At 34.5% G+C, this 23,490-nt stretch overlaps 1 protein-coding gene and 1 pseudogene across 7 annotated transcripts in view; both read right to left on the bottom strand.

Annotated features, from left to right (window-relative positions):
• Fam184a (family with sequence similarity 184 member A) overlaps positions 1 to 23,490 on the bottom strand; it is a 121,613-nt gene that overhangs the window by 10,749 nt on the left and 87,374 nt on the right. For 5 of the 7 annotated variants that reach the window (XR_007344403.1, XM_015500756.2, XM_048795354.1 and 2 more), the window contains exons 10-14: positions 18,695 to 18,907; positions 13,332 to 13,485; positions 5,355 to 5,482; positions 3,782 to 3,966; positions 3,199 to 3,345 (exon numbers count right to left, since the gene is read on the bottom strand). Coding sequence is in view for 6 of the 7 variants with exons in the window: in XM_015500756.2 (XP_015356242.2) it covers positions 3,199 to 3,345; positions 3,782 to 3,966; positions 5,355 to 5,482; positions 13,332 to 13,485; positions 18,695 to 18,907 (827 nt within the window). In the remaining variant the exon portion in view is untranslated. The remainder of the gene's footprint in view (positions 1 to 3,198; positions 3,346 to 3,781; positions 3,967 to 5,354; positions 5,483 to 13,331; positions 13,486 to 18,694; positions 18,908 to 23,490) is intronic. The other 2 variants (XM_048795460.1, XM_048795397.1) reach the window with 1 other exon arrangement.
• Positions 14,605 to 17,122, bottom strand: LOC107154987 (annotated as a pseudogene).

Here is a 23,490-nt window from a genome sequence, read left to right on the forward strand (position 1 = left end):
AACAAGACATTTTAATTATATACAAAGGTTCTTATTAAAATAGATACAATATACTAAAGAAAATAAAATTTTTATAAAACTGTCCGAAAATCTAAAAGGACTTTAATACCCAACATTATAGAAGAAGATTTCCAATAATCATTCCATAAGAGACAACCCATTCTTCCCTGGAGTCCAGCAGGAGCTGGGGCAGCAGCAGGAGGAAGCAACTTGCAGCTGCTTCAGAGTTTCCTCAGCTCCATGCTTTGGCCTAAAAGATTGACCCACATTGCTTTGAGCCCTTCACCAACACCTTCTAAGAATCCATGGGTTGGGGCTGGGGATGTGGCTCAGGCGGTAGCGTGCTCGCCCGGCATGCGTGTGGCCCAGGTTCAATCCTCAGCACCACATACAAAGATGTTGTGTCCACCGAAAACTAAAAAATAAATATTAAAAAATTAAAAAAAAAAAAAAAAAAGAATCCATGGGTTTTCCTGATTTTGAAGTTTTAAAACCTAGGCATTAATTAGGAACTTCAAAAGGTGACCCTAGTCCTTTGGAACAGGCTGGGAATGGTTCAGATCTTCTTTCTCCAGCTCCACAAACTAGGAAGGACTGTCTCTGCTCATTACCCAACTACAAACTACTCAGCAGATCCAAGAGGGCTGCATTTAAGAATGTGGCCAGAAGTGTCCAAAACTTTAAAAACTGTGCTAATATAGTAGTCACTAGTTGATATGAAGCTATTTACATTCAAATTAATTAAAATGAAATTAAAAATTCAGTTTCTGTTATATTGGCTGAAGCTCAAGTATTCAATATTCATTTGACACAAACTTTACTTTTTATAAATTAACCTTCTCAAGGGGATAGGACACACAGACAAAAGTGTTTTCTTTTTGTGAGCATTTTTTTTTTTTTCAGAGTAGGAAGAAGGGGATGGCAAGATTTCAGTCTCTGCCCAGTAAACAAAATGAGGCTAGAAACAGCGATAGTGACATCATAGAGGTTTATTGCTTCTCATTTCTGCGGAATGCATGGGGTTATAACCTCTTCTTCAAGGCAGATATTTGAGCTTTTACTGTGGCTCAAAAGGCTTTAAAAATTGTAACAATAGCAATCATCAAAATTACTGTGATCAAGGAAATAATAACCTAAGTCTCTCATGATTTCAAGGGAAACTTCAAAAAGTAAACCTTCAAAAACTTTAATATGATGGGGAATCTTCAAAAAATTCATTCATGACCATTCACTGAGTGCCTACTGATGTGAAGATTATGACTGTGTCCAACAGAAAGAGCACCTCACCTCAGAGGACATGCAAGTAAATGCCAATGACCAGGGGTCTGTCTTTTCTGAGAGAGAGAGAGAGAGAGAATGTAGCGCGCTTGCACTTATATAAGTAACAATATTGACTGAATTGCTGACATGGATGAAACAGGAGAAGACATTTTAGCTTTGAGGAAGGTAATCAGATAGTAAGAATATAGGTGGTTATTCCAGACTTTAGAGGACAACACAGGAGACTCTTAGAAGGAAACTGAGAAAGTTGGCTTGGCTGATACAAAAGACAGCAGACAGGACATAGAGCTGTTATTATTGTTATTATTTTTTAGAGATACACACGAGAGTTTATTTGTCAGAGTTGGCAGATAAAGGCACATCTCTCCATAGATGAGAGAGGCAATAGGGGCTTGAGGTTTGGGAATTCTATGGGGCAGGTTCAGGGATTAGAGACAGGCGGGTCCTAAGGCAGGCGGTTAAGGGTGGAGTTGGTATGAAGGAGTGGTGATATGCCTTAGGGTTGGGTTGGGTTGAAGGGTTGGGTTGGTAAGAGGGAGTGGTGAGCCTTTCTCAGAAAGGCCCTTGGGCAAGAAAGCAAAGGTTTTCTTAAAATGGCGGCTGTCACTTAAGATGGCCATCTAGTTGCTAAGCGAAGACCTTACAAAAGGAATCTTCCGTATTTTCCCATTGAAGCCCTAAACCACCCCTTTTTGTTGAGTTGATAATGTAAACCTTTACTTGGGGCCATTCCATGAGTTTCCCATTATTGGGAGTTCCTGTATGCAAGTGTGAAGAAAAAACTGACCCAGGGCTGGAGGCGCAGCTCAGTGGTACTGCACTTGCCTAATGGACACAAAGGCCCCCCAGCACTGCAAAGCATCAGTTCCCGGCAAGTTTCAGAGGCCTCAGTCCAGAGTCAGCCAACTCCATTGCTTTGGCCTGAGATGAGGCAGCATATCATGGCAGAAGCATGTGAGGGAGGAAAGTAGCTCAGGACATGGTCACCAAGAAGCCTAGAGCTGTTATTTGATGATGCGGAATAAGGTCTATTGGAACTAAGTTCAAGTTTGATTTCGACTCTAAGGGTAATGGGATTAGTCACTAATTATGATTTTATTAATGTGAAATATAGGTATATGAACTTTTAAAAATTGGAAGAGGAGAGACATAAGGTGAATAAGCCATTAGAGGGATTTTAGAGTTAGTTAATTCTAAAATAACCTATAAGTGGACCAGGCTTTAGGTCACAAAGATGAACTGAATACAAGTTGCCTTAACTAGCCCAGTTTATAAGTATCTAGAAGTGGTTAAAAATATTTTTTAAGGAATACTAAGTAATGTTTAGAAATTTTGATTTTAACAACACTGGATTTACCATGTTATCAGTAGTAATGTCATTAGTAATGATTTTCCATTACGGATTTTTAAAATTGTAGAACAATTAAATGCTTGTTGTAGAAATTCTAGCAATACCTAGAGGATTATTTAAAAGAAAAAGTTTTTCCCACCCTTAGTACCTCCTATTCTACTCCCCAAAGTTTGTATTTGTTTTTTAGGATATTTTTATTTTTATAAGATATGTATTATTATTGTGTGCATAGTATTATGACATTCCTATTGACCATAATATGGTTTTTTTACTTAACATACATAATGAATATATTTTGAGTTGTTGCCATAATATCAGTGTCCTGTGAGGGACATTCTTATAGTAAGTATTGTCTTGGAAGAAATGTAGCAATAGCAGCTGATGAAACAAAATCATTTAACTGCCTTATCCTAATGAAAGAATGTATCACACTACAATTACCATCTTATTCTTCCTTTTTAAGTATCATTTTATTAGATTCAAAAGAGTAGCTAATCAGAGCTTAGAAACAATGTTCCTCAGTTTATTATCTAAACATGAATTTTCTTTAACATAATATGACTTACGACACTTGTAAAGCTGCATTTATTTCCTTGAGTAGTTCGTTAGTCTTATTAAAATCTGCCCGCATGATATTTTTCTCTCTGAGATGGTCTGCTGTCATGACATCCAGCTCTTTTTCAAGTCTCTTGTTTAAATCTTGTTCATGCAACCTGTTTAATTTATTTTTAGTTAACAAAATGTTATTCTGAAGTCGAGCTTTCAATACTTTCTATATTCTACCAGAATTGAATTTTTTTGGAAAATATATGAAAACGTAACATAAACAGCCTAATTTAAGTGACTAATCTTCTAGCTTATGTTAAAGTTGTCTCCTTTAATGCTTTTACTAATAACATTTTTAAAAGACTTTAGTTAATTATGTACACAATTTCCAAAGTTAGTGAATACATAATATATATAATTCAAAATACAAACATTTCATCTATATTCTGGGTTATAACATAGTCATCAAATAAAGAAAAAGCGGTTTTCAATATCTTACTAAAAGTCCATGTAGCTGCAAAAATAGGCACATATTTCTAAATATCACTGCAACCATCCTTTAGATAATACTGTATATTCTTTCTGTTGTAATTATCAGCATACCTCATCTGTTGGTTAAATTCACTTCGTATTCTGAGGATTTCTTTCCCCTTAAATTCCAATTCTTTGGTGAGGGCAGTTATGTTCTCATGAAGGTGCTGTACCTCCTTATCCAAGTCAGAGATGTGATGCTCTCTGTGCCGTAATTCCTCCTGCAGATCTGTTATTCTACACATGTGCTCCTTATTCTGTAAAACACAAATAATTCTGAAAAGTTTTTTTACCTATTGGCTTTCTGTGTTTAAAGGAAGGAAGGAAAATGTCATCCTAGCATGCTAAATGTAATCATTCTCATATACTTCAAAAGCAAACTGTTAAAATGGAAAAACATCAATCCCTCCTTCTCTTTCCCTATATCTAAGAAATACTTCTATGGTTACAATTTCAATAAAATCAGGGCTGCAAGAGACATAAAAGATCACAAACGCACAGCTCTCTCTTTTTATAAATAAGGACACCAATACCTAAGAGATAATTTGGCCAAAGGTAATTTGTAATCAATGGTAGAGCTGAGAATAGAGTACAAGTCTCTTACTTAGTGAGCTTTATATGGTCTTGCAGTAAAATGTTGGTATGATTGTCCTTTAATCTAAAAAGGATCTACATCTGTAGAAGTCCTCCAACTCATGCACATATCTCATGGTGTTTAAATCATACTTTGCCCCTTTAGTGCTGGTCTCGTAGTTATCTGATAAATAAGTTACCTTCCATTTTCCTAAAAGTCACTGTTTTCTATAAGTACTGTAGGCCTAGATACTGTCAATTTCAGTGTCGATTGAAAGAGAATATAATCTGCCTCCATGGTTAATATAAAGTGTGCATCTAAAACTCCCTAGCAATGAAAAGAAAATTTGGTCTGAACGTTTATTACAGGTGAAAACTCACAAAGTAAAAGTCATAAATCTAATAAACTAATAAAAAACAGCTTTTATTGCATGGTGCCTAAAAATCCATCCATCCAGATATATACACATTCAAGTTCACAAACTACCTAATTAAAGGGAAAGTACACTGGGTCAGAAAACAGTGTTTTACAAGTATAAACAGTAGCTCGGCTAGAAAGCTATAGAAATATAAATTGTTCTTTTTCTCCTTGAGCAACTACTCCTTCTATAGCTGTGCCACCTAATGTACGTTTTTAAAGTCAAGTTTAAATTAATTAAAATTAAATAAAACTGAAAATGTAGTTTCTTGGTTGCACAAGACATATTTAGCCTCAATGACTACTGACTGCTACGATGACAACACACACACACACAAATAGTACACCACCATGGATAGTTAGTTCTTTGGGGTAGTATTATCCTCACTCTTAGATTATATTTCATTGTTCACTTTCCAAACATGTGAATAAAATTCAAAAAATTCAATTAAAGTTAAAAAAAATATAATTTTGTGTTCAGTATACTGAATAGAATAGAATCATTTACTTCCCTTGAAAAACAAAACTATTCAACACATAGTAAACTGTAACTAGTGAAAATGATGTTGGTTGCAAAATAATTTTCAAAAAATTGTGAAAATTCGGTTTACTCATATTTCAGAAATCATTTCTGAACAGAATATTTTCACTTACCTGTCTTCTGCTGATGTCTATGCTTCTCTCTAATTCCATTTTAGCAGCTGCCAATTCTTGATGATGATTATGCCGTAACAAATCAATTGCAGCTGCATGTTGATGATTTAGTTCTGAGCGTAAGGAAGCTGGAATGCAAAGAAAGAAGTTTAGCAAATTCCAAAGTATTATCAATACTTTAGATAAAAATTGTAAAAGTTACAGAATATTATTTCAAAGTAGGACACATGTATGCCCATTACATTATTTATTTATTTATTTATTTAATTTTATTTTTTAGCTTTAGATGGACACAGTGTCTTTATTTTATTTATTTTTATGTGGTGCTGAGGATCGAACTCAGTGCCTCACGTGCAAGGCAAGTGCTCTACCACTGACCCACAACCCCAGTACCTGCCCATTACATTATTATTAACAGACTATCATGAACTATCATGAATTGAAATAGATTGTTATTTACTATTCTGAAATTGAAGTTCATGTGGCATTGATAAAGATAAGAAAAATTTCAAATGGTTAAGTGATCAATGTATTTTCAAGGTATGTGTTCAGTTTAAAAACAAAGTGTTAATGGATTTAAATGTTAAATGTTTTCAGCTCTTCTATTTCACTATCAAAATTGAATCATACCATAACAAATATTTAGGCATAACTTGCCACCCAAGTAAGAATTCTTCCACAACAGCTCTGAAATATGTTAGGCACTGGCTAGTCACATGCTTTTAGAGGTCATCACTTTCATTTGAGTTTAGAATTGACCTTTTCATACAATCCAGTTATTGAATTCCAGACATTATTCTAAGGGAGAATAAAATATGATCTTGTCCTTGTAATTGCACAAGCTAGAAGGGAAGGCATTATTCTATGGAAGTAAGTGGGTTATTGGAGATGTCCCAGGAGCAAGAAAGTGGGGATGTTATCACAAAGAGATCAGAATAGTAAATGACTCTAAAGACAAAAGACTGAGTTAGAGCTCTCCAAGCAGAGAAAAAGTCTTCATCAAGAAGGGTACATACGGGGCTGGGATTGTAGCTCAGTGGTTGAGAACTTGCCTCTCATGCGTGAGGCACCACATTAAATAGGTAAATAAATGAAGTAAAGACATTGTGTCCATCTACAACTAAAGAAAAATATTAAAATAGACATTATTATTGCTGTGGGTATATATGTGATTGCATGACCAATGTGATTCTGTCACCTGTATAATCAGAAAAATGAGAAATTATATCCCATTTGATTCAAATATATGATATTTCAAGATCATTGTACTGTCATGTGTAACTAATTAAAACAAATTAAAAGAAGAAAAATATTAAAAAACAAAGAAGGGTACACATGCAAAAGCAGAAAAAAACTGGTCTGTCTGACAAACTATGAGATTTGGTATGGTAGAGGTTGCAGTGCATGCGGTGATAGTGGAATAAAATGAAACCCAATCTGAGAAAATTTTAGTAGAAAATGGTTTTTACTTTAACTGTAGGTCCCTTGTTCTCAAACTGCAATAAGTGGCAATAATACTCCCGTAAGAGCTTGGAGAATACACGTTGTCTTCTGAAACATGAATTTTACTTGATGATTTTTTTGGAAAGTCATAACTTTTTATCTTTTTTTAAAAATATTTTTTTAGTTGTCAATGAACACAATACCTTTATTTCATTTTTATGTGGTGCTGACCAGTGCCTCATATGTGTGAGGCAAGTGCTCTGCCACTGAACTACAATCCCAGCCCCATTACTTTTATCTTAATATGAAAATATGAATAGTGATATAAATGAGTGAAATACAAATTATAAATTTTTAAACTAAAATACAGAAACTTTGCAGAAATGTTGTGCTTGTAGCTCCTGTAAAGACTTCCACATAGGGCATAAGTTCATCTCCTCCGGTGTTCAGGGTGTCTTTAAAGAAAAACATGTCTGGCCCTAAGGTAAGACAAGGGGACTCACTGAAGGATTTAAACTGGGAAGTCATATGGTGAGATTTAAGCATTACAAAGCTCACCATGACTGTAGTCTGGAGGATGAATAGCAGGAAGAAACATTAGCAAGAAGGTTATGGCAATAATCAAGGTAATAAATGACATGACCATGAACCAAGTGTAGCAAAAGGACTAAAGATGAGGAAAGAGATTAAGAAGCACTGAAGAAGAGGAGCTGATAAAAAGGATGAGGCAGTGAAAGAGAAAAAAATTAAATGAAGCTCTATTTTCTAAGATTTGGCAACTGAGTAAATGGTGATATCATTAATTAGAGTGGGAGGTCCAGGAATGAAAATGCATTTTGGCTTGTAGGGAGACAGTGAGCTCATATTTTAAATTGCTTAGTAGAAGATGGATTATCTAACATGTAGTAAGAACTATAAATCTGTGTACAAGAGAAGATGTTAGGTCTAGAAGTACAAATTTGGAGCCCCTAGCACACAGATGGTGGCTTATGCCAGGGAAATGAATTCAGTCAATGAGGGAAAGTCTGAAGACTAGAAAACAGACAAGACAGCTAGGGCTAAATCTTGGGAAATGGCAATATTTAATAATACATGAGGAAACAGAAATGGTAAATGAGATTATAGGGTAGATGTCAAAAAAATAGGAATACCATGAGTATATAAACCTTCATAGACATCAATCAAGGGGAAAAAGATTCAAGAAGGAGATGGTCTAAGGGCTCACAGGTTGCACACAGGGAAAATAAGGTGACATCTAGTGAGTCATAATAGTATGTTCAAAAGTCAATGGGAACCTCAGGAAGAACAGTTTCAGTGGAATGATGGGGCTAAAACAGACCTGAAGGAGCTTGACAAAAGACTAGTATCTAGAATATGAAGAATGCTCAAAACAATAATAAAAATAAACAATTATAAAAGAAGATATTCAGATGGCAAATGAGAACACAAAAATGTTCAGTATCATTATAAGGAAAATGCAAATTAAAACCACAATGAACTATCACTATACTCAGATTGGCTAGGATGTGAGGGAACAGGGTCATTCATACAATATTTAGTGGGGTACAAAATGACATAGCTCCTCAGGAAAACATTTTGGCAGTTTTTTTTAAAAAAATAAACATGTAACTAACATGTATCCCAGCAATTGCACTCTTGAGCCCTGGGAATTTATCTCAGAGAAAGGAAAACTTATGTTTATATACAAACTTACACATAATTGTTTATTTACGTATTTTTTAAATGACAACTTTCTTGTACTTTTCACATTCACAGACTTTTTGTTAGGTGCAAATACTTATACATGGGTCAACTGAAGGCTTTTGCATATCTCTTCTATTTCATGTTTCTTTCCGTACTACGTTCATTTATATGTATATGCTGGACAAAGTGACTGCAGGCATCCTCACATACTTTACATTAATATGAGTTATCTTCACTGTTCATGTTTGATAGAAGGAAGTCTTACCACAGTCTTTGGTCAGGATTACTTTCCTATGAGTTCTTTCATCTATGAGAACATAGTAGGATTGAATGCTTTCCCACATTGTTTATATACATGGGATTTGTGGTTTTTTTCATGTATTTTAATATATCTGGAAGAAATAAAGGCTTTTCCACATTGCTTACAAACATAGGGTTTCTTTCCAGTGTGAGTTCTTTGATGTCTGAGAACATGACTGGACCAACTAAATGCTTTTCCATGCTATGTACATATATAAGGTTTCTCTCCAGTATGAGTTCTTTCAATTTTTAATGCAATGGGAAGAACTAAAGGCTTTTCTATACTCCTTGCATAATAGGGTTTCTCTCTACTGTGAATTCTTTCATGATTTTGAAGGGAAAAAGAAGAACTAAAGGCTTTCTCACATTGCATACATACATAGGGCTTCTTTCCAGTGTGAGTTCTTTTGTTTTTGAAAGGAACTAGAGGCTTTCCCACACTGTTTATAGACATAAGGTTTTATTCCACTGTGAATTTTTGCATGTTCTCAAAAGGAACCAGAATAACCAAAGGATTTTCCATATTGCTGACATACATAGGGTTTCTCTCCAGTCTGAGTTCTTTCATGTAATTTAAGGGAACTGAAATAAGTGAATACTTTTCCACATTGTTCACATACATAGGGTTTTTCTTCAGTGTGAATTCTTTTATGTCTGTGACAGGAACTAGATTCATTGAAGGCTTTCCCACAATCTTTACACACATAGGGTTTCTCTCCAGGGTGAGTCCTTTGACGTGTGATGATATTCCTGGTTTGACCGAAAGCTTTTCCACATTCCTTACATATATAGCATTTCTCTCCATTGGGTATCCCTTCACATATTTTAAGGTAACAGAAAGAATTAAAGGCTCTTCTAAACTCCTTGAATATAGAGGGTTTCTCCCTAGTGATTGTTTTTTCATGATATTTAAGGGAAAAAGAATAACTAAAGGCTTTGCCACCATGCATACATTCATATGTTTTTTTCCATTGTGAATTCTTCCATGGGTTCAAAAGGAACTAGAACAACTAAAGGCTTTACCATACTGCTTACATACATAGGGTTTCTCTCCAGTGTGAACTGATTCATGTAATTTAAGGAAACTGAGACAACCGAGTGATTTTCCACATTGTTCACATACATAGGGCTTCTGTCCAGTGTGAATTATATTATGTCTATAAAAGAGTCACTGAAGGGCTGGGGATGTGGCTCAAGCAGTAGCACGCTTGCCTGGTATGCGCGGGTCACTGGGTTCGATCCTCAGCACCACATAAAAAAAAAAAAAAGATGTTGTGTCCACCAAAAACTAAAAAATAAATATTAAAAAATTCTTTCTCTCTCTCTTAAAAAAAAAAGAGTCACTGAAGGCTTTCCTACAATACATACATACATAGGGTATCTCTCCAATGTGAGTTCTTCAATGTTTTCTGAGGGAACAGGGAAAATAAAAGGCTTTCCCGCATTGCTCATACACATAAGGTTTCTGTCCATTGTGAGTTCCTTCATGTCTTTGCAAGTGACTCAAAGAAAAGACGATTTTTTCACATTGCTTATATCCACAGGGTTTATTTCCATTGTGATTTTGCTCATGTCTTCCCAAACTAGTAAAGCAACTAAAGAGTCTCCCACATTGCTGACATCCATGGGGTTTTCTGCCACTGTGAACCCTTTCATGGTATTGAAGAGTGCTGTGATTAGTGAAAGCTATATCACATGGTGTGCATATATGTGGTTTCTCTCCGGTGTCAATCCTTTCATGTACTAGAAGGGAACTGGGACAAGTTAAGACTGTCTCACATTGCTTACATTCATGGTGTTCCACTCTGAGTCTTCCCATGCTTTGCAAGCACTGGTGATAAATAATAGCTTTCCCATATTTCTGATATTCATATGGTTTATGTCCAGTGTGAGATCTGAAAGCATATTTGGTGATAAATCACCAATGAGGACTTCTCCACACTCAAAGCTTTCACATGTTTTACACTAGGAAGAGTTGTATTGTTCTCAATACAATCTGGAGTTTGGCTCAAGATATTTCATGTTCACTACTCTCGCAGAGTATCCCTAACACTTGACTTAGATTTCTCCTAGAATTTTTACATGAATCTTCATTGGTCTGGTGGTATCTTTCTTTTCCTAGAGAGGCTTCTAAAGGTTTGCACATTGTGGTAGAGCTACCTCTTGGAGGGATCTAGCAAAGCCCACTTGTCCACAGTGAAGTTCACAGCCATATTCTCAAAGGACACCAACTCATCATCCATGTGTAAAGTCAGATGTGATGTGCCTCTTAAGGGATGAATGACCAAACAACCACTTCACACATGTGGCTTTCATATGGCTTTACTCCAAGAAGTGTTTTCTTGTTAAGAATACGATCTGGAATCTGGCTGAACATTGCTTCACATTGTCTACTTTTTTTTTTTATATTCACTGAGTCTTCTCTCCTATTTGACTGATTTCTCCAGGGATTTCTGTATTCATCTTCAATGTTATGGTCTTCCCATTTTTGTCCTACAGAGGCCAGGTTCCTGAAGGTTTCCTACATCACAGTTCTGTAGAGCTTCATCTGGGAACCAGTTAGCAATGCCCATTCTTCCTGGGTGAAGTTCACAGCCACATCCTCAGAGGTCACTGGCCCCATTTCCTGACTTCTGGAGTCTACCAGAATCCCTCCTAAAAAGCATGCACATAGTCACTGATGGTCACAGAGCCATAGAGGTTGAGCCACCTAAGAGCACCTCAGCACTTCACAAGCTATAATGGCTATGTTGGCTCCAGGAAGCACCACTGGAAGTAAAGGTGGGTGGCTAAATAATGTTTATTGAAGCTTTACTTGAAACAGCCCAAACTAAAAGCACAGATGACTTCCAGTAGGTGAAGGGCAATGAACAATGGTATGTTCTTACTGTGGAATAATATGCAACAATGAAAAGGAACAAACTTACTGATACACACAACCACCTTGTTGATTCCAGAGAATTATGCTGAGTGAAAAAAGCCTGTATCTAAAGGTTAAATATTTGTATTATTCCATTTATAAAACTGGTTGTATTTTAAAGTGACAAAATTATAGAAATGGAGAATAGATCAATGGTTGTCAGAAATTACAAATAGGAAGGAGAGAGAAGTAGGTGAGGCTACAAATAGACAAGAAGAATTCTCATAGTGCTGCAAATGTTCTGTATCTTGATAGTATCAATGTCAATATAGTGATTATATCATTATTATAATATGATATTTTACATATATTACTATATTATAGTTTTAAAAGATGTCACCACAGGGCAACTGGATAAAGGGTACAAGGAATTTCTTTGTATTCTTCCTTAAAACTACATGTGAATTTATAATTACCTTAAAATAAATACATTTTTTGAAAAACTCAAAACTCCTTGTCATTAAAAAGATATTTAAATAATGTTTCAATGGGTTAAACCTAATAGTTACAATATTTGGCCTGTAAAACTCTCCTCACATAGCTGTGGAACTGTGTATTCCCCTTTGGCCAGAAATATCCCACTCAAGTACTAGTCATGCCCTATTCTGCTTGGCTTCCAAGAAAAGACAAGATTGGGCACATTCACGGTGATATGGCTATATACACCCCCTTTGGCCATAATTATATAAAGGCCACCTCTGCTTTTGACAATCAGCTCTGTGCAAATTCAGAGCATGAGTTCATTTTTTAGTTCTCTTTGCTTAGCAAAATCTCTAGCATATACTCAGGTATTTCACAGACCTTTAGTAAAAGTTCATATTTAATATGCTTTTAGTGCTAGCTATCACAGTGTCTTTTCAAGTAGAAAGGAGAGAGAACTGTAATGACTTGGCCAAAGACTTCCAGTAGCAATAGAGAAGAAGAGGGTCAAATGGCTTTCCCTTTGAGGCCCAAAATATTTATAACACTTTGTTCTTGTTTGCTCCCAATTCCTACTTGGAAATAATATGCACTGAAGTGTGACAAACATGCAATAAAAATATTAGTAGAATTTAGAATAAAACCAAACAGTAGAAAATGGGATGGTGGGAATAACAAGTTGCCAAATGACACTAAAAATAAACAAACAAACAAAAACAACATAAAAAAACAAACACACACACATATATATAGTTTTTCTTTAAAACTAAACTTCTTTCTATGAAAAGATCCATTCTGTAGATTTAAACCCCATATAAAATATATCTTGGCAAAAAGGCAGACCTAATCATTAAAAGAAAATCCTGAAGTGGAAAAATCAATATGACTATGTAGTTAAAAGATATATGGTTCCATGGTTCTGTCCATTAGACAGTGAATTCTGAGATGCCTGACTCAGTCCCAAGTATCAATGTGTATTGCTTTCATAGCCAGAGTATAGAGAAATCTGAGTAAACTTTCTATTCTACCCACTCTATTCTACCTCACTTGACTTCTTAAATAAAATATGCTATGCATTTCGATATTATTTTGATGCTTCAAAATTTAAAAATAAAAGTGTTACTTCACAATGAATCTTAAATGGAAAAATATAAAAATAAATATGACAAATTATAATCCTTCCAAAATACCAAGCATAGCCTTTCCTTCATCTTCTAATTCAAACCGAAGAGTCTGAAGTTCCTGTTCCATCTCTATCCGGAAGCCCTCCATTGACTCTCGGTGTGCATCTTTCAATGACTGAAGCTCTGCAGAATGTTTTTGTTGTAAATGATTTTCAAGAGCCTAGACAGGAAAAGCAAATTTTAAAATAATTATATTAGAATATAGGGAACAAATGCAAATAAGACAGGAAATACTTACTAAAACTCAGTTACTAGTTAAGAAGTACAGGTATTTTTAGTTTATTTTCAAGAAAATTAAATATAAGATAATCACCATTAGAAAAAAATAGTAGGCTCAGTCTAGTAGAATAAGAATCACCACCAAACCAGTTTGAATAAACATATTTTGTTTGAATTGGAAATATGAACCTTTTACCTATGGTAGTTTTCAAATAAAATAATTTTCTAAAGCTGCTAAGGGTTATAAATTACCTAAAACTAATAGACAATTCTTCTGTAAGCACATTCAGACCTAGAAAAGAACAGGAGGAAAGCATCACCAAGAAAAGATACCCTTCTTGTCGGAAAAGAGCAATGAAAGCTTTTTTTTTTTTTTTAACTTTTGAGTTTTTAATTTTATTTCAGATGGCTGGGCAAGGTGTCTATATCCTAGAACCTCTTTATAGTCACTAAACATATGAAAGGCACTTATACATAAAAAGGCAAGGAGAAAATTGGTCATGATTATCTAACAGGGAACATGAGCTCTGAAATAAATTATCTTACAAAAATAATCAAGCTTGCTTTTCCATTTTTCTACTACCTGTAAAAATGAAAAAAATTGCTTTTCAAATTTTAAAAAAGTCTACAAGCTAGTATATCAAATTATGACTATTATTTTTTCATATTAAGTCCTTCAAATAAATATCTTACATAAATTTAAGTTCAAAAAAATCAGTCAAGTATTTACCCTGTATTTTTTTGGTCCACTAATAGACCATTTATCAAACTGACATTAACTGGACTGTAGCTCATAACTACAAATAGTAATATGCATATCATTGACCCTGGTGGCACACATGTGCATATCATATACTTGTGAAATGGCTAACACTGCTGCATTTACTACTTTTAAGTAGCTTCACCCTGTACAAATCCTCTTTTTTAACAATACTAGGGATTAATCCCAGGGCACTCTACAACTGAGCCACATTCCCAGCCCTTTTTATTTTGAAACAGGGTCTGACTAAGTTGCTAAGGCTGGCCTCAAACTTGTGATCCTTCTGCTTCAGCTTCTCGATTTGCTAGAATTATAGCTGTGAACCACTGCATCCTGCATCTTCTATCCTATCTTGAATCACACTGCAAAGAAAGAACAAAAGATAATACTTGCCCATTATAGGCACTTATTCAGGCACTGTTAAAAAAAGGCAAAATTCATAAACCTTTTTAGACTTAATGATTATTGAAAATGGGATAAAAGCCAACACTGCTTTCAAATTCCTGAATATACAGTACACAGTCAATGTACTCATGTGGAAAAAAAAAGTGAATGAATATTACAGAACTTTGGCTTCTATCTGGTCTGCTCCTGTTCTATTCTAAAGTTTCACATGGTCTTGGATGCTGAAAGAGATTTAATAAAATGTTACATTAACCAACTTTAAGAAGTACAGTGGAAGGGCACAGGACTTTGTTATCTTCCCAGATATTTAAAGCTGATTTATTTTATTGTAATTTGCTATTTTTATTAATAGTATTATAAAAACAAAATTCACTGAATTATGGCTTTGTCCACACCATTCAAGTCTCTTCTGGCTAAAATATTGCAAAGTGATTCCAGTAGACACTTTTCATTTCCCATGGCCTGAAAGATTAATTTAACTTTTAAACAATAGCAACAACAACAAAAACCTAACTGGGTTGAGGATAGAGACAGTAAACCAAGCCAAGCATCCAAAACTTTAAAACATGAATACTTTCCATCGAGGATAAAAAGTAAAAAAAAAAAAATGAGCATCCAAAGTAAAGAGAACCACAAGACTGATCAAGCAACCAATCAAAAACCACTTCTCTACAATTTGAGCTAATAGTTTGGAGCTTGAAGTTTTTGCCTTCATTATTATCAGTAGTTCCCAGAGTCACATCTTCGATGTCAAATGTGACAGTGGATCCAGAGGCAACTGCAGGCAACTTATTAGTCATTTCTTGTGCATTTACAAAAACTGCACCATTGGTACTAATGCATGTAGCCTGATCTCGCTGCAGAGTTATATCTGTTCTGCTTCTCTGCGCATACTCCTATACCATCTCCTGTCTGGCTGTCCCACAGTTTCAACTCTGAATGTTAATGTCTGCCCACAGATATAGGTTGGAGTGCTGGAGTAGAGTATACCTGAGGATTCAGAATCATTCCGGAGTGCTATATTTCTTCAAATGCTCAGGCGGTATCCCTCAAAGCCAGTTGTCTGCTCATGAGGCACCAATGTAGAATGACCTATTTGGGAGATGCTCCATGGACTCCACTCCTGTTGGACATCTTCTCAGATGCAGACTCCAAACTGATAATCAACTTTGGGGTCTATGTGCAATACTATGAATTCAGTTTCAGAATCTACATATATAACTTCAAAATGTTTTGAAGAGCATTTTCAGAACTGAAGCCTGTAATCTTAGTCTGCAAAATCGTCATGCACTTTACACCATCATTCTATGATGCCTTCAGGTTTCTCTATTCGTTTTTCTATTTGCACTGGTGGGAGAGATGCTACTGTTCCATGCTTCAAAATGTTATCTTTAATATGTTAAGAATTGAATCATCCAACTAAGCAGATAAACAAGGCACATCAACCAGTAAAGGCACTTCTGGTAAGCTATCCAACTGTCTGTGTGAGGCCTTTGTGGTGAAGCTCCACAGTTTCTCATTCTGTTCTTCTATACCACCAAGAACGGCAATCTCACTTTCTTACACAAAGTCCTCTGCCGTGTTAACTCTATGTCAATGAGCTTCTGGCAGTCATCTAGTGGCTTAATGGTGTTTTGTTCAATGGTGTCCACCTCTTGCAAAAGGGTCACCAATCCTTCATTGAGGAGCTTCTCAAAGGTTCCCTTTAAATCATTAAAATGTGGTTTGAGGACATCCCTTGTCTGTGATGCACTCTCTTTGACTTGTCTCTGCACCTCCTGCTGCTCCTCCAGCAGGTGGCTCAACTCAGGCCTGTAGCTCTGCATGGCCTCCACGTTCTTGTGGCCTTCTGCAGCAGCCCTCGTCCCTCTCATCAGGGGCATGGCAGGCGGCTGCAGGAGCACATATCAGAGTGTGCCCTGCACTGGCTTGAGGCCCAGCACGGCCTCCAATGGAAGTTTTTTTTAACTTATCAAAGAGCTTGTAGCTGTTTTTTTTTTTTTTAACAGTCAATCTTTGCTCCTGCATTTGTGTGAAGAAGCAAAATCTCCTGGGAGAAGGTAGATAGGAGAGTAAACTAAAGACTTCCATGTGATTAGTTTAAAAATCCTAGCCAGAAAGAACAGACCACAACAAGTGGCATAAGAGAAAAAATATGCCATAGGAAAAAGAAGAACTCAGAGTATTTCAAACTTAAGAGACTGAACTGTTCGAAAGGGTTTGTTTGTTTTACCATGATTTATAAAATGAAGCAATCCTACAAAAGATTATAATAAGGCTACATTTCTCTAACCATTGCCCTAAAATACTATTTTTTAAAATTAGCAATTGACTACTTATGTTGTCTTAGAATATTTTATTTCTGAAAAATAAAGCATGGTTTCTTTTTAAATTTTTTTTGTTTTAGTTATAGTTGGACACTTTACCTTTATTATTTAAAAAAAAATTTATTTTGTTGTAGATGAACACACAGTATCTTTATTTTTATGTGGTGCTGGGGATCGAACCGAGTGCCTTACACATACTTGCTGCAAGCACTTTACCACTGAGCTACAGTCCTAGCCCCACCTTTATTTTTTATTTTTAATGTGGTGCTGAGGATCGAACCCAGCATCCTGATGCACATGGTAGGTGAGAATGCTACTGCTGAGCCACAACCCCAGCCCTGAGTTTCTTTTAATATAGGTAAAATAAAGGATGTATGCTACTTAGGTAGTTTGCCTATCTAATGAATACAATAAAATTGTAGGTTCTAATTTTCTTTGAGAAAGGATTCAAGTTAAGTGATACAAGACTGTGTGAAATTAAATTACTGATATGAGAACTCTTATATGTTATTCTAGTTCACAAGCGGTATCCAATGAATAGACTGTTTGCAATCAGGCATAATTTTTTTTAAAAAAGGAAATTTCCTTGACTTTCTGGACAAAATCCATAGATCACAGCAAGTTAACTGGTTTTTTTTTTTTTTTTTTTTTTTAAGAAATAAGTTCTTTTTGTGAGCAACCTCTTTTTGTAACATATCATTTCTTAAAATAGTGCTTGTGGGCTGGGGCTGCAGCTCAGTGTCAGAGCACTTGCCTTGTATGTGTGAGGCACTGGGTTCGATCCTCAGCACCACATAAAAATAAACAAAATAAAGGCATGCTGTCCATATACAACTACAAAAAAATTTTTTTATAAAGTAGTGCTTGTATTTGTCAAAAGATTAAGAAACAATCTATCTAAACTGTATTCTTCTATCAAATCTTTGTCTTCATTAAAATAAGGTCCTTGAAAGAAATTGAAAAACATAGTGTTAGGACTGTTTCAAACTAATATTTTAACACAAAACTGAGTAGTGAATACATGAAGATTCAGGCATGCAATATGATTAATATAATAATGTATCAATTTGATTTAAATCCCTTCTGTCTGAGTTGTTGGTGTCACACTACTTTCCATAGAACCTTTGGATAAATATAAGAAAATTATAATATTTTGAAATGTTTCCAATTTCTCTGTTTATGAATTTTTTGTACATGGGGAAAAAAGGAATGTGAAGATAAACTGGGATGAAAATTATAAATCCTTTGGATACCCTTATTTTTTGTAGACTCAAAGACAAAAATTAAAAATTTGAAGGAAGACTATTACAAATACAAAGAGTACTAAATGATTAGAATTGTTATATTTAGCAGAACCATGCTAAAAAGGTTAATTGAATTTATTTCTTCTTTAGCTTTTTTAAAAAATCACAATATATAACAAACTAGAGAGTGTATGGGTTTTAGCATTATGATCAGAAACAAATAAAATGTTGGCCCCAATCTAGTCTAGTGTAGTGTTTGATTAGTGTATATGTTTAATCATTCTGATCATCATAGGAAGTCACATCCTGGAAAATTTATTTAAATAAAAATAATACATAATGCCTTGGGGCAAAAAAAAATTCTTAAGAATTTGAAGGTTAATTACGTTTGAACATATGTCATATTAAACTTACTCTTTGTTCCTTTTCCTTTTCTTCTTCCATGGTTTGAAATGCAAGAACATGCGCTTCTTTTAAGGATTTATGCCTCTGCTGATGTTGTTCCTCTAATTCTTCAAGCTCTTGGGTAAGTCTTTGTCGTTCTTGTGTAAACTGAGCTTGCAGTTGTTGCAAAGAAGTTTGAGACTGGGAAAGCTGAATTTCCAGATTCTGTTTCAGCAAAGAAATCTACACCACAGAATGGCATACAATGAAGAATAAATACAAGGCATATCTCACACATTGCTAATCTCATTTCCTTTCATTGCTGAAAGCATTTCAAAAACATTTTATAAAATAATTCTCTTAAGAAAGTTTAAAATGCTTTATAGTAAAATCTAATCCTGAGCTATCTTCATTTAAAATTCTATTTTCAGTAGATGTCTTGTTTGTAAACTATCTAAGGAACATGATAGCCTATATTTAGAAATTCAATGAACACCCCTGCTGCAACATAATAAAAATTAGTAATATGAAATAACATATTTATAAGATCATAGTCATTTCAAGGAGATAATATGAAAAGTTAAGTGCAATTATTTGTGAAGAAGTAAAGTAAAATAGTTAAGCTTTGTGGACTGAGCTAAAATCCTAGCTCTGTCATGTGTTTGCATCTACACCTCACCACTGTGTTAGAACCTGTGTTACTACAGAGTCATCTAGAACAGCTCCTGAAGCCAGGCACAGTGGTGCATGTCTGTAATCCCAGCAGCTCTGGAAGCTGAGGAGGAGGACTGCAAGTTCTAAGCCAACCTCAGCAACTCAGCAATGCCCTAAAAGCAATTTAGTGAGACCCTATCTCAAAATAAAAAATAAAAAGGGCTGGTGCTTCTGACATGAACAATTCAATAAATAAGCTAAAATTGTTTGAGAATTAAAGACCTACTCCTTAAAAGATTTGTCAGCTTATAATTTAGAATCATTGCTTTAAACATTGTTTTGAATTTCATTTTTGAAATTTTTGCATTTTGATTTAATTCAAATGATTTGAAAGCCTTTAAGCTTTTTTTAAAAAATCACAAACATGCCAGGCACAGTCACACAGTCCCTTGGGAGGCTGAGGCAAGAGGATCATAAATTGAGACCATCCTCAGCAAGTTAGCAAGACTCTGTCTTAAAAAAAGAAAAAAAGTAGGGGCCAGGGGAGGCTGTGGATGTAGCTCAGTGCCAGTGCCAGGGAAGTTCAATCCCTAGTATCATAACAAACAAACAAATAAGTTCACAAACATCCCTTAATCCTGGAATTATATTTTTACATTAACATCAGGTGCTTTTGTTTCACTATGGAAAACTGATTTGTTACTCCTTTTGAAAACAAACATCAGCCCTAATATGTTAGCATTGTTTGGAAGTTTTAATATACTTAAAATGAAATATTTTATAAGAATAAAAATCATATATGTATATATTGTACATATTCATATATGCATTTGATGAAACCATGTAATTTGATCTATTTATATTCTCATGTAAGACTACTAAACTTGAAACAATGTAATTCAACCATACTCTAAAAGTCTGAGAACAAGAATTTAGGGGAACCAGATAAAAAGCCATAAGTTCCATAAATATCTTAAGACATCCTATGTGTTTATGGATAGTAAAACTGTTTCCATGGCCAAGAAAGCCAAGGAAAGAGGAAACTTTAAAGTGAGTTTGTATAATGGGAAAGACCTTCCTTTCATTGCCGGATGGCAGATGTAAGTTGCCTCACATGTCTTACAAGGAAAGGCAGAGAAAGGGTAGGGTCTCACCAGAAATGCAAAGCAAGAAAGGAGGAAAGAAAACCCACTGGAACTGGAAATGCCAAAGGCAAGTGGCTATCTTCCTTTAAAGCAGCAGGAAATAGTCATAGACTGCAGTGAGCTTAGGTGGATCATTAGGAAGGGTTTTGGATAAAATTATAAATCAGGATTAATTATAAAAGTTAGCATATGCTTTTATGGAAACAGTCAAGCACTGGTGAGAAATGATACAACTGGCATAGATATTCAATGTTATAATTTATTTCCAAAGAAGTGACTGTACCTGTTCAAAGTTTAGGAATTCTACTCATTAATTTCTACGCAAATATAAGATTTCAGGGGTTATTTTATGTTTAGAGCCAAGAGGGAATGGCAAGGCTATGAATCTAAGCAATGCAACTCCCTATTCCTCTCAATGGCACCAGAACCCATGGTTTAGAGTCTGAAATGAGTCCTGCAAATGTGGAAATAACATGAGAATGCCGCAGCTGCATTTAAGGCCATACTTATAGAGTAAGAATTATTCCATGTGACTTCTCACCATTTTAGGCAAGGATAATCAGGATGAAAAAAATATTAAGGACATCCTAGAGAAAATATAATAAAATATAATAATAATATAAAAATTATAGAATTATATAAAATACAATAAAAATAGAATAGGCAACAAAAATGTTTTGGAACGCTGATGTGTGAATAGTAGAGCAATTCTCTTCCCAGCCAGCTGGTTCTTGAAGTAGAAAAAGCAACTCTATCCATTCTCTTCCCAAGTTCAGCATTAGTCATTTCCAGGTGCGCAACCCATGGTGATGCCTAGTTATCTCTAGTAAGAACTGTTTAGAGTATATGTGGGAAAGTTGGGAAAAGTGTTCATTTTATGTGAGATTATGGTTGATATTCTCAAAGATATTTATCAGCACGTGACTACATGGGGTCTAAAATCGACCTAGCGTTCTGCTCTCCACGTGTCTGCCCTGGTACAGATAGTGTCCACCCCAAAACAATGGGCATAATTTTCTTTCTTGCACACAAGCACCATTTGGGCAGGCAATGAACCTGAATCTCCTACCCTCTAATTGAGTGTGCACTTAGGTTAGTTAGGAAGTCAACCATTTCACAGCATGTAAATATTTTGTTTTCTGCAATATCTACTTTAAAAATTCACTGAGTCAATAATCTTCCATTGTGTCACTTTGACTACAATAGTGTCAAATTGTGTTAATCTGACTACAATATTTAAGAAAGAACTTTTGAAGAAATATGACATTAAAATGAATGAATGAAATATCACAGTAACATATAATAGCCATGCATTTAAAATCTAAACAGTTTTAAACTTCTCCAGTTAAAATATGCTTAAATATTTTACTGTATTATAATATACTTTACCTTGAAAGAACTCCAAAATAATAATTTCCAATTTAGGATGTATAATTAGTCTTTAAATCTATACTCAAGAAAATAATATAAGCTATATGCAGAAGACATTATCATGCAGTTTAATATTTAAATATACTTATTTTTGTATTCTTAATTTTGAAAAGCATACCAAAATAATAAGGCAATCTAAAATATTTAAATTCATGCTCATGACAGTAATGTGAATGATATGCAGAAAGCCTAAATCATGCAATGCAGCATTAAAACTCATTTATCTTTAATAAATAAATTAGTAGAATCACAATACATAAATCAGCCTTTATTCAGCATAAAAATTACATGGCATTTTAAAAGACAATGAGCAAAGCAATGTAAAATGATCTAATATTTTATAGCTATAATTTAAGCAGCTGGGTTTAATACATTTTATGGAAGTACATATTAATATAAAACTTCATTAATTCAAAACAACCAAGAACAAAGATTTAACTTTCCATCAAAAGATTTGGGCAATAATCTAGATTAGTACTTTCATTGTAGAATTATACAATACACAGAAAAGCATTTGTTAATTAATAAGAAATAGTAGATGCTTTGAATTGTATAGTATATTCAAATTAGGTAGAACATTTCTACACATTTGTTACAGCTTCAAAAATTTTAATATTCTTATCCATTTTAAATAAATAAAAGATAATCTTTATTTCAGAAAAGAGTTAGCTCTTATTTTTTGAACTCTTACCACAGCAATTTAGATATAAATTATGTAATATTTTCTACTGATTAATAAATATCAGATATTTTTCACATTTAAAACTACACTGACAGTAACTGCCCCCTTCTGACTTCTACCACTTAAATACTATTATCTTTTTGAAAATCAAGTGTTGCTGTCTCTTTGAAAATATAGTACAGAAGACAGAATTCTGTAAAATTGTTACAATAAAATAATTAGAATTAAAAATATATGGATACTTTTTTTTAAAAAAGAAAGACAAGGGTTAACTCACAAGGGTTCTGTATCTCAATATGGTACTTGTAGAACGCCCTCAAAATAAAACTGAAACATCAAATCTGAAGTACTAGATATGTAGAATGTTAAAATGGGACGTTGTTATTAATTTTGTACATTTAATCTACAATCTTTGTTTTTGTAAAATTAACTATTAGGTATATATGACAGCAGAATACATTTTGATTCATCGTACACTACAATGTTTGTTTTTTGATGCAATGTTGGTGGCCCCCTACAAATCAGTCTTACAGCAGAAATCAAAGAATACAAAAAGTATACAATTTATTCTAAAAAATAAAGTATGTCTTAAGGTAATATCTGTATTCTGTGTTCTCAAACCTGGGTAATATCTGTATTCTGTGTTCTCAAACCTGGCGTATCTTTTAATAAACACATTTGCTAGACTCTGACCCCTTGAGATTATGATTTAATCTGCAATTGGGGCCAGGCAGTGCAGCATATTTTTATTCCTAATTACAAAAGTAAAAAGCATTTATTGTAGAAAAAACTAAAAAATATGGAAGTATATAAAATAAGAAGTAAAGTCTCTTCATTCCCATTCCTTGTCCCAATCCCAAGAGGAAACGAGTTATAACACTTGTTATGTATCTCTGTAGATTTTAACTCCTCGT

This window comes from Marmota marmota, unplaced genomic scaffold (assembly GCF_001458135.2).
Source record: "Marmota marmota marmota unplaced genomic scaffold, marMar, whole genome shotgun sequence".
Taxonomy (NCBI): domain Eukaryota; kingdom Metazoa; phylum Chordata; class Mammalia; order Rodentia; family Sciuridae; genus Marmota; species Marmota marmota.